This window comes from Cricetulus griseus (assembly GCF_003668045.3).
Source record: "Cricetulus griseus strain 17A/GY chromosome 1 unlocalized genomic scaffold, alternate assembly CriGri-PICRH-1.0 chr1_1, whole genome shotgun sequence".
Taxonomy (NCBI): Eukaryota; Metazoa; Chordata; class Mammalia; order Rodentia; family Cricetidae; genus Cricetulus; species Cricetulus griseus.
The window spans coordinates 256,838,132-256,849,848 of record NW_023276807.1 but is presented as its reverse complement, the minus strand read 5'-3'; the positions used below and the strand labels follow the sequence as shown (position 1 = coordinate 256,849,848).

General features: G+C 35.2%; 1 protein-coding gene across 1 annotated transcript in view; it reads right to left on the bottom strand.

Moving 5' to 3' along the window:
• Positions 1-1,103: 1,103 nt before the first annotated feature.
• Ndfip2 (Nedd4 family interacting protein 2) overlaps positions 1,104-11,717 on the bottom strand; it is a 50,376-nt gene continuing 39,762 nt past the window's right edge. Inside the window, 4 exon segments of the mRNA XM_027393960.1 lie at positions 1,104-2,517; positions 4,650-4,755; positions 7,445-7,511; positions 11,396-11,520. Coding sequence (XP_027249761.1) covers positions 4,652-4,755; positions 7,445-7,511; positions 11,396-11,520 — 296 coding nt within the window. The 3' untranslated portion in view covers positions 1,104-2,517; positions 4,650-4,651.

The window sequence follows — 11,717 nt, the reverse complement described above, 5'->3', positions numbered from 1 at the left end:
AAAAGATGGCTTGAGGTGTATAGCTCAGTAGTAGAATGCTTGCCTAGCTTTCCTAGATGAAAAAGAAGGTGGGGGGGGGAGCAGGAATGGAAGTGAAAAAAAAAAACACTTGTGATTATGACTTTAACAACTAAAATTTATGAACTACTTCAAAGACATGTCTAAATTGGGATTTATCTGACGGGCTTAAAATAATTGGTTGGAGATTAGTGGTTTTTTTTTTTTCTGTGAAGTAGACTTTTTCAGTTTAACTTGGTATAACAGGATTCGTATTTTTAACTTTCAATTTTTTGAAATCCTAATGCACTACATAGAAAAACAATTTTGCTATAAAATAGTTGATTATTTAACTATATCAAAATGGATTATTCAACCCATAACACAGTTATTCAAATACAACCAAAGTCACTTAAGGTACTTTTACATTAACATCCAAGTTCTGGCTCACATTCACTCACAATGGTTTCCAAACAGCAGCTGTTCAAGCTCACAGCAAATACAGACATTCATAGGTCCACATATCTGAAAAGGAATACTAAGTTTTCCAAGTGACACTTTGGCAATCCTGCTTGGATGATGAGATTTATATACCGTTGAACTAGTACAATTATATAGAGGGTTATGAAATATACATTTGAACTCACCGATTTAAGAGAGAAATCAAAATAAAATGTGACGTTCTGAGGTTGGATCAAAAATGGCACATACATATATAAAACCAAAATATGAATATAAAACAAAAACAAAAATGGAATTTTAATAAATGGATGTTTGGTAGCTGAGCTTCCTTGTAATTTACAGTTACAGTTAAAGGAAATGAAGAGCCTCTGGAAACCCAGCGTGAGTTTCTCTGTGTTACTAGTGCTCGCCTCTGGAAACCCAGCATGAGTTCTCTGTGTTACTAGTGCTCGCCCCCGCACACTAGTGCTTGACTTCAACCGGGTGGAGCACATGCACTTCAACCAACAACAAAATTCTATGAAGAAGAGAAATAAAGTGAATTAGTGAAAACAATTTAGGAGGCTCAATTAGCAAACAAAACTGTATGTTTTATTTACCAAAACCAATGAAAAAATCATAAAATACAAGAAGTACAAAAGAGGTAATAAAACATAGTAAATTTTATTTTTCCTTAAAACTGGAAAAATGGTCCTGAATAGTTAGATGTACCTTTTAGTCCTAGTGTCTAGCAATCAATTTGTATGTTCTTTATAGCTATATCAAATGACATTTCTACAGTGATCTAATTTCTATCATCTTTACTGTTGGTGTTCAAAAGCTACAATAAAAATGAAAACCACAGGAGACAGAGTGATTCGTACGGTACCAAGCACTATATAGCTATGGACGTGAAAGCCGATTCCAGTTGGATTAATGGTTGCACGCACTCACCACACAGACACTCAAGACCCCTACATCTCAGATATACTTCATAACATCAAAGTATGTAAGTATGTATTTTGAGTTATCTCAATTCAGCTTGTATGTTTTTACAAATTAATCTTGCAATCATTAAGCAAGGTGCTATTAACAGAACAGGATTTTATTTGCTAAGTTTAACAAACTAAGCATTTAAAGAAAAAAATGATTACAGTAATATTGAAAGATACTTTTATTGGCTTTTAAAAGACAAATGCAAATGAGAATATTTGATAAATCAATTTTTTGAATTGTCTTAGATGTAAATAAATATAAGATCTAATGTAATATCTTCTTGTAAGAACTGCTAAGGTGAGTAATCCTTAAATGTAAGCTTCTCATTCGAAAACCCCTAAAACTAGTATTGCCGCTTAGCTTTTCTTTAAACAACGTTTGGTTTACTCATTTTCTTAAAGTTCATCTGAAACCACTCTATCTTGAACAAAGTTTATTTCTATATATTTAGTTTACTTAATTTTAAATTAATGAAAAGAAATCTAGACACAATTCTAAGAAAAGAATGTAAAAAGCAACTTATGCATGGTTATTTACAGTTTCCCTAAATAATATCATACTCAAAAATTTGACAAATCTTTTCTAATAATCACACTGCAAGTTTTAATAAACATTATCTATAGCAAAGAATATTTCATGTTTGGAAATACCAAATGAATCTAAGAGCCAGAAACTAAAGCATTTGACAAGATTAATAATGTAATTTTTATTACACTAGTGGTCAAGTTAGAAGCATTTACATGCTGGAAGTGTTTATCACTCAACTCTTCCAATTATATCAAACACTGATTAACCAAGTGTGACCGGACTTTGCTGCAACAACTTTATGGATTCTTTCAAGTATATGCGTATCTTTTAAATAGGCACATATACAAATGTGCAAAATAAATGAAATACAGATAATTAAACAATGAGCAGAATGGCTTTTAAGCTTAAACCACCCTGCCATTTCATGTTGAAGCTCCACCTCTCTCTAAGTTTTCTTCTGCTCTCAGCAGTCTTCTATCTTAGCAAAGCTGCAGGTTTACAGATGACGTGGACATTTCACATTGGTATAAGAAAGGAATGTTGGCTTGATGCAATCTAGAGACAAAGAAAAAAGCACTCTTAAAATGTATTATACTTGAAATCATAATACAGTACAAACACATTTTACAGCTGCATTTCATTTATGTATAGAGCAGTCTTTGGATAAAGATAATATTTTAATATTTTTAATATTTTTTAATATTTTTTTAAATATTAAATAATATTTTAATATTTTTCTAAAAGAAAAAGCATCTATAAAAGACCTTCATGTAGTCTACAAAATTTACATTATATTTGACTCTCTAAAACCTGCAAAGTAATCACACTACTCAGAGAACAGTGCTCAAATTAGCAATATTTCTTTGCCTTTTATCTCACTGCTAATACTACTAAATCCTTGGTGCCAATATTCACAAAGACATTTTAATGATTAAAAAGAAAATTTAGTATCTTATGAGGATAGGGAATCTTAAACACTTAGACTAATATTTTAATATAATCCAGAAATATACTTATATAGACACTATATTTATATGTATATTCTCCAGCTAAAATGATATGTCCTTTTTATCTTTTTAATTTTTTATCTAAAATATAATTGAATTTCCTTCTTCCTTTTCCTCCCTCCTCCTTTTCCTTCCTTCCTCCCAATCCCTCTCACCTAAGTCCCTCTTGAAATCAGGCCTCTTTTTTTCTGTTACTCTTACAGATATATAAATGCCTAGATATGTAATATAACCTGCTCAATACTTGTAGGTATACAATTGCAAGGCTAACCAATCAGGGGGCCCATCCATAAGGAAGACTATTTCTCTCCATCTCAGTATTCCTTAGTTGCCTATCTTTATCTAAGGTTGGGGCACTTACAATAAGTAACATACGCTATAAATGTAAATAATCAAATCATAAACCACAATTGACTTACAAAGAGTATAATCTTTCCTCAATAGCTACAGCGGATTGGTTTCAGGACTCCCTCCAACATCAAAGTTCTCAGATGCTCAAGTACATTAGACAAAATGGTATGGTGTGTAGGCATAACCTGCATGCATCCTCTGCTAGTGGGTACCATCTCTTCTTATATACAGCACTTAATACAGTTCAATACACTGGAGCGTTTGAACAGTGACTGGAGGGAAATCTCCATGTTCAATGTGGATGCAATTCTTTTTCAACTGTTAAAAGCCCATGAATGGCTAAGCACACAGACACAGAGCCCATAAATACAGAGAGCTGAGTAAGCACATGAGGTCTCTTTACCTGAAGAGACTCCTCGGCTGTTTAATAAATAAGTGCTGACTACACACACCATTTCCAGAAACTCTCTGGGTAACTATCAAGTTCTCTTTGTTCATTTCCTTTTTTTCTTGTATGACAAAGCATTTTTCAGTAACAAATCTGTGGTCATTCTGGATTTTTGGTTTTTTGTTTTGTTTTTCCCACCAGGTATCTACATGGACTTTGCACTACTTTTTGCAGAATATCCATCCTTTCTTTGTAAGTATTTTGTTATAAAAACTATACTTTTCAAAGTCTTCAAGTTTTGTACTGCTGGTTACTTCAAATGTGCCTGTGGCAAACCATTAAAAAGAAGGTGAAGAAGTAGGACTCTTAAGTTTCTCTGGGCAGGCTGCAGAGTTACCTCAAGGGTTAAGAGCACTGGCTGCTCTTCCAGAGGTCCTGAGTTCAATTCCCAGCACCCACATGGTGGCTCACAACCATCCCTAATGAGATCTGGTGCCCTTTTCTGGCCTACAGGCATATGTGCAGGCCAAACACTAAATATATAATAAATAAATCTTTTAAAAAAAAAGTTTCTCTGGGCATAGTGGCACACACCTGTAATTGCAGCACTTAGGAAGAGCCTGTCTCAAGACCATGGTCAAGGGTTAACATGCTTGCTCGTTCCATATGTGAAGTACTGAATTTGATCACAACACCACAAAATTAAATAGTTTTCGTTTCTAATTTTGTATTTTAAAATTTAAATTAGTGAAGTTCAATTTAAAAAACTTTATCTAAGTTATCTAAAAGGATCAGCAGCTTATTAAATTTCAATAAGCTATTAAGCATAAAGCATACTAAATACATTAAGTAAAATTATGAGTATATATTAAATAAGCCATATGTATCTGGCAAATGTCTGTATAATGTGAATAAACAAATATCACATTAACATTTCTTACCTCTATAGTAAGAAGAAGTATCTTGTTCTGTGTGCAGCTGCCATACTTTCAGACATGTTTCTGACTTTTAGGTAATTAACAAACCCTCTGAAGAATAGGAGCAGGCCTACAGAGATGAAATAACCATACGTTTAACATAAGGGAACCACACAGACAACAGACAATACAAATATGACCTCTTCTGCTGAGGAAGCAAATCTGTAGAGTTCCATTCATCCTATGTTATATCTTAAGCTACAACGGTAACTCCATCATGATAAAATATAATAACATTTTATTGACATTCTTTCAATTTCTTAATCCTAACTGTAACACAATTAAAGCAAATGTAAGCTATAAAACTCCAAAGTCATATAGAAATGTGTATGTAATGATAGCATTAAGTAGAAGAGTTAATGAATTTTAAATGAGCCCAGTCCTAGAAATTTTGTTTTAAAAGAAGAAACTTGTATTGATTCTTTGTGGGTTTCACATCATGCATTCCGATCCCACTAATCTCCCCGTCTCCTCACATCCGCCCTCTGCCCTGGCATCCTCTCTCTCCCTGCCACCAAAACCAAATTTCAAAGAAAAACCAAAAACCAAAAACCAAGCAAAACAAAGAAACAAAACAAAAACAAGAATTTCAAAACTAAGTCTGTCTCCGTCGGGCGTTGGTGGTGCACTCCTTTAATCCCAGCACTCGGGAGGCAGAGGCAGGCAGATCTCTGTGAGTTCGAGGCCAGCCTGGTCTCCAGATGAATGCCAGGATAGGCTCCAAAGCTACACAGAGAAACCTGTCTCAAAAAAACAAAAAAAAAAAAAGAAAGAAAGAAAGAAAGAAAGAAAGAAAGAAAGAAAGAAAGAAAGAAAAGCCTGTCTCACAATGTAAAGGGCCTGCCACTTGTGGAATCTGTACTCAATGATGGGTATGATTTTAAGTTTTTGTTTGTAACTAATGAAAACAGACAAGCCCCTCTAGTGGTTTCTTTTCGACTGGACAGCTGAGGTAGCTCTCTGAGTGGGTTACTATTTCACACAATAGCCATCTACCTCACACACATAACTGAAAAAGCAAAGCCTGTGAAATGCTGCAGCATTTTGGATTCAGAACACTAGATGAGAGTAGAAGCATGAACACTCTTAGTACAAGCCTCTGGAATCTTTACACACACAGTTTTCTGGAAAGCACTCAACTCCAGTAAATTCAACACCAGAAACAGTGGGGAGAAAAGAAAACAGAAGGCATGTATGCACGTGAGCCCCTTCACCAGAAAGGAAGAAAATGCTGCGGGACTTGAAAGCTTAAGTCCAAAACCAATTCTATGCCCACGCTCAGACAGTTATGAGAGGCAGTTTGTCAGAGACTGGAGAGAAGACACAACACACACATGATGAGGGAGTGAAGGCGTGAAGTTTCAGTTAAATCTAGACCCATTGGCTTCATACCCAACTTATTCCATTTGTGAACCTCTGTCTGAATTCTACCCTCAATCCCTACCAGATGCAGGTCAAAAACAATATTTAAAAATAACAGACAAAATTCATTTGTGAGATTCCTTCTTTTGTCTATGAAGCTGCTAGTTCTTAGACACAAGTGTGGTTCTCACAGGCATTTTCTAAAATAAGCCATTCATTTCCAAAACCCACTCGGTGACCACTCATCTCAGCATCCTACTTGTAGTCAGCATGCTTCAAGTATGAGACAGCATCACTTTAGTGCTGACGAAGTCTGCATACTCTTGTAACTAACCCTGAGCCCCTGGCTCTGATTGGCAATGGGACTGTCGTCTGAACTCTGCCCAGTTATCTCCCTGACTTCACCCATTTCTTAACAGTGGACACTTAAGCAAGTACACTCACTGGTAAGTTTAAATACTTATTGGAATTAATAGTCCGTCCCCCCCCCCCCCCCCCCCCGCATACATACACTTTTAGGTAAAAGACTCAATAAAGAGCAAAGAATTCAGGAATCTAGGATATAATTAACAATACATAATCCTACCTTAACCATTACATTAAGTATGATCTCCAACATAGTTATAACATTGAAATAATTTCACTGTGGTATTACAGAAAGAAGTTATCGACCTTAATTGGCCACCAACAATTTGTTTTCCAAAAAAATCCTCAAGGTCCAATAGTATGACTAAAAACCTAAAGAGAAGACTGCCACCTACTGTAATCTAAAAGAATTAAAATTGGATGGTCAGTCAAGACATTTAAAATATGGGTCAAAAGTATAATATAATGTTAAAATTAACTTAATTAGCATGAATTATTGAAAACTCATAAATGTAAGCACATAATAAAAGCATGTCTTACAAATAGACAACTAAACAAAAGTGCTGTGGTCAGCGGGCAGGAAGCCTTTCCTGCACTGGCAGATTAAAGAAGAAAGGGCACATTTCTAAAGCACAAAGAATGCTTCCATGATTGAAATGTAAGAGAAGGCACGGACTGCTCAAACCCTCCTACTTGCATAATAGCATTAAAATTTTGCACGTGGGTTTCCTGGGAATAATTACTAAAGATAACAATATTTAAATTAGGTTGAAATTTTCAAATTCTGCAGGACTTATTTGTCATTCAGCCATGGGTTCTCTGTGTTGACACCTCTGCTTTTTCCATCTAGGGGACATGTGGCACCTCAGAGAATTGGGAGCGGAGAAGAGCCAGTGCAAGATTTTACACCAGCGACCTTCCTTCTGCATTACTATGACACACATGTCTGCACTCTATGACTTTAGAGTTACCAGTTAGCCAAGTAATAAACTAACATTATTTAAACGGAACCACATTAAGAATAAACTTACCAAGTACAAGAAATATCCACCAAAGCCAATACTGTCCATTGAAATAGCCAGTAAAATAGTCAGAAAACTATGGAGTGAACATAAATATATTAATTATATTTATATTATTAAATTTTAACACTCAGCTTACTCCAGGTATCAGAATAATTTATCTCAAATAATCTTTAATGCTTAAAAGCAGCATATTAAAAAAGCATGAAAGAAAAGCACGGGAATACTACTTAATGATATATATTTGGGGAAAACTCTCTTATGCAATTGGAAACTTATATATAATACTGTATCAACAAAAACTCCTAACTGCTTGCAAAAGAATAGATGTCTAAATGTTATATATTGGAGCTAAACATTTTTCATTGGAAAGTTCATGCCAATTTCTTATAGTCTCAAAGCTACAACTACTACCCCACATAGGCCACAGCAACCTGCTGCTTTGGATATTAGCACAAAAGCCATATTAGTTTAATCTTATCAGAGGGGGATGTCATGTGCTGACCTCTAGAAAGAAGCGCTTTGACCTTCTGTAACCCCCTACTGTTAGTCACTACCAAAATACTAGGCACATAAAGACCCCCAACTCATTAGAAAGTTTTCATTTTCAAACTAGATGCCTGGCATTCAGCTCCCGACAGTGAGCTGAGAATAGCTCAATGAACTCTGAAGTGCCATTTCAACAGTTGCTATTACCAGCCATGCTAGCCGGCCTTCTGTTCTGTGTGAGGTGGGAAGTTAACAGGCAGCCAAGAGGCAGGGCCTCACAGCACAGGACACAGGTATCCTCTCTTGAACAGACCTGTACTTCATGGCATTGAAAGGGTTTATAACACAGTGTTCTTAACCTATTATGGGCAATTCTTCCCTATGTAAGTAGCTTATGTATCTTATGTATATTATGTATCTTAAATTACCTCAAAATAATAATAATTCCTTTAAGTATGTCAGATAATCTATTCTAAATAAGTTAAAAAAAAACTTGTCTTAATTTTATTTCTTTTTACTGATCTCCAAATTGAAACTTACTTACCTAAAAATAATTTTGTTAAATGCAGATTGATGGTTGTATCTGAAACTAATTAAAAGTATTTCCAACTATATGTTGGTAATTTCTATAAAAGCTTAAAAATCTACAGCTTTGTTAATAATAAAAATACAAACTTTATGTGATGTCACAACTTGGGAAGTATATTTATGGAGATTATCAAATGGTGTTTTTTTAAAATTTCTGAAATACTTCCTATGGAATAATTTTAAATCAATAAATACCTACTTATCTAAATTCTAAGCTTAGATTTTTGGAAATTCCGAAGATTTAGAATGTCATAGTCCTTTGGAATGTACTAGAACTGCAAGTGCCACACATTCCTGCACTTACAAAATATACAATGAGAAAAGAACTTGACAACTGAAAAATTACTTTTTATCAAGAAAAAGGTTTCATGAGGGTTTTAGAAGCTGTAAGAAATAAAAAGGTAAAAAAACAAAGCAATATGTTTTCAGCTCTCTACATATGATACCCAATAAGCAGCACCCAGAAACTCCCATGAGAGAATGGGGCTTTAATACCCTCAAGGTGCAGGCTATGCTTAATGGGTTGACTTCCTCTTGTATATCAAGAATGACCCTAGCAAATTATCAACTTTAGGAAAATTGAAAAATTAGTTTTTGAATAGTTTTCTGTGTTCTATAATTTAAATGAGAAATTCCATCTGAAGTCTGGACACACTTAGTCCCAACTCTTTGCAGTTTCTCTACCAAGAAAATCTGCAAGGGCAGGTTTATGTGTTTTACAACCTCTAGTAGATTTAAGCTCCTGGTGGAAACTTGACATCTTTTAAAGTAAAATTTTAAAAAATTACCAGAGGACAGTTCACACAATGGCTCAAACTTTAATCATCTTAAAAGAAACTAGTATGTATATCTCAACCAAGAATCAATAGATTAACATTCAAACCCTATAATCTGATATGTACCAGTACAGGATCTGTTAGAAGAACCAAAACCATGGGAAGCTATAAAACAAATTCAAAATTAATATCATTCAGAGTATTAATATTTGTACAATGGCTACTTTTAATTAATAAAACAAATGCATTATCTGAGCATCTGGAACATTTAAAGAAGTGAATATTTCAGACTTGTTATTCTACTGAAAACTTTAGGAAGATTTAGCACTTTCAATCAGAAAGCAATTTTTAAGTAAATACTATTTGTATAATTTACATACTTGAATTTAGTAGTCGGCTGACATCACTTAAAACTCTGGATATCAGTCACAACACAGTCCAAGAATGGAGTCATGCAAGGGGAATTCTGAATGTTTGTGAGAAAACTCCAAGAAAATAAAAGTCTAATGACCTCAGTTTCTTCCAATTGGACACAGAATTGTTCCTGGAATGTGCTTCTGTGCCCCTCCTCTCAGGATCTGAGGCTGGAAACGCATGAGACTTTAATCTGCCTCATTTTTAGGCTGCATTCTCCCAGGTTCCACTGTCTTTAGAGAGGCCAGTAGGTAGCTTCTCAGCAAACTTGACACAACAATGGAAGGAGCTGCCCATGGCCATCCTGCTAGGTCTACCCTTTAAAACCCACGGGAGAGCCTAGAAACAGCTCATTAGGCAAAGACACTTGTCACCAATTCTGAGTTGGACACTAAAACCCACATGGTGGAAGGAAAGAACAGACTCTCACAAGGTGCTTTATACACACACACACACACACACACACACACACACACACACACACACTGAATAAATGAAAGCTAACAAAGGCAGGAAGAAACATTTGTGAAAAGATGCCCACAGGAAACCTTCAAGAGGCAAGGTAAGAAACAAGGTGACTGTGCCCAACAGCAAAGCACCTACACAACTTGTACAGAAAACTATCTCATCACAAGAGACATTGGGACACATGAAAAAGGGACACATTGTTGTCCCCTAGTGGCCACCTTGAAAGTTGTTTCAGGGAAGAGGAAATTAGGAAAGGCTTACAAAGAACACATCGAGCAAGGGATGAGGGTTTTCAGTAAGCTTTCTCCTTCTTTCTCTTTTTTACTCCCCTTTTTAAAATGTTGAAATAGGGCATTACAATGTAGCCTAAGATGGCCTCAGAATCTCCCTTCCTCAGGCTCAGTGTGGGCTATGGGTGTCTACCACACACTCAGCAGGAGCAAGTGCTGACAATCATTAGTCTTTACTTTTCAGCTCTCAAAGCTTTGAGAGAGAAAATATTTAGTTATTATTTGAAACAGGATTTTCCAATATCCATCTCTTCTTGTTGCATTTCTATATGCCAAAGTTCTCAGTTCGAATTGAATACACTTTTAAAAAGTCCTTGGCAACCTATACATTATTCTTAGTGACCTTGATATGTCTTTGACCAGCCTTAACGAAGAACAAAAGGGCATAGGTAAAAACCACCTTAGGAGATAGTTAAATTCATAATAACTTATTAAGCAGAAATCTTTGGGTTTTTTATTTAAGGTACACTTGTACTACATCACAAGATCATAAAACATGATTTGTTCAAAGCACATATACTGTATTTCTGTATGCCACATGTATATACATATATATATATGTATATAGTATATATTAAAAACATATATACATTATTTCTGAATACTACAGGCAACTGAATAAGGTACTTTGCTTTCCATTTTCAGAAATAATCCCATGAGGCAGTTTTTATCAATTTATGTTATGAGGAAACCAAGTAAATTTGAGAACATTTAAATAACTTAAAGTGAGGACACAGATACCAAAGGTGGAATCATCTGCTTATTTCAAACTAGCAATCTTTCACATACAGTTATGGCACATAGAGTTACATCAAATCTTCACGGTTACAGAACGTCAAAGTAAGAGGTAAAAGTTTTGTCTGGGTGGAATGTGCGTGCATGAAGCAAACGCTGCAATGAACCACACATTAGATAGAAACTACCAAGGTGCTTACCCTGACAATAAGGATCCATTTGATCAGAGAGAGGCCAAATCCACAGATGGCACCGTACCTTCCAGCTATGGTGTTGGTGATACAGAAGGATAAGCAGAATCCAAGCCAATTGAAAATGAATGCCACTAAAAACAACAGAAACATGCTTTTCAAGGTCGTAACTTCTATACTAATTAACAGAAACATAGTAATAGCAATACCTCACTGCTAAGTGAAACAGCAGTTTCTTTTAACTCTACCCACTGAGCTGTCCTTAGAGACTGCCTCAGCTTGCTGCTTGCAGATCTGTTACAATAAGCAAATAAATTGGTAAACTTGGGTT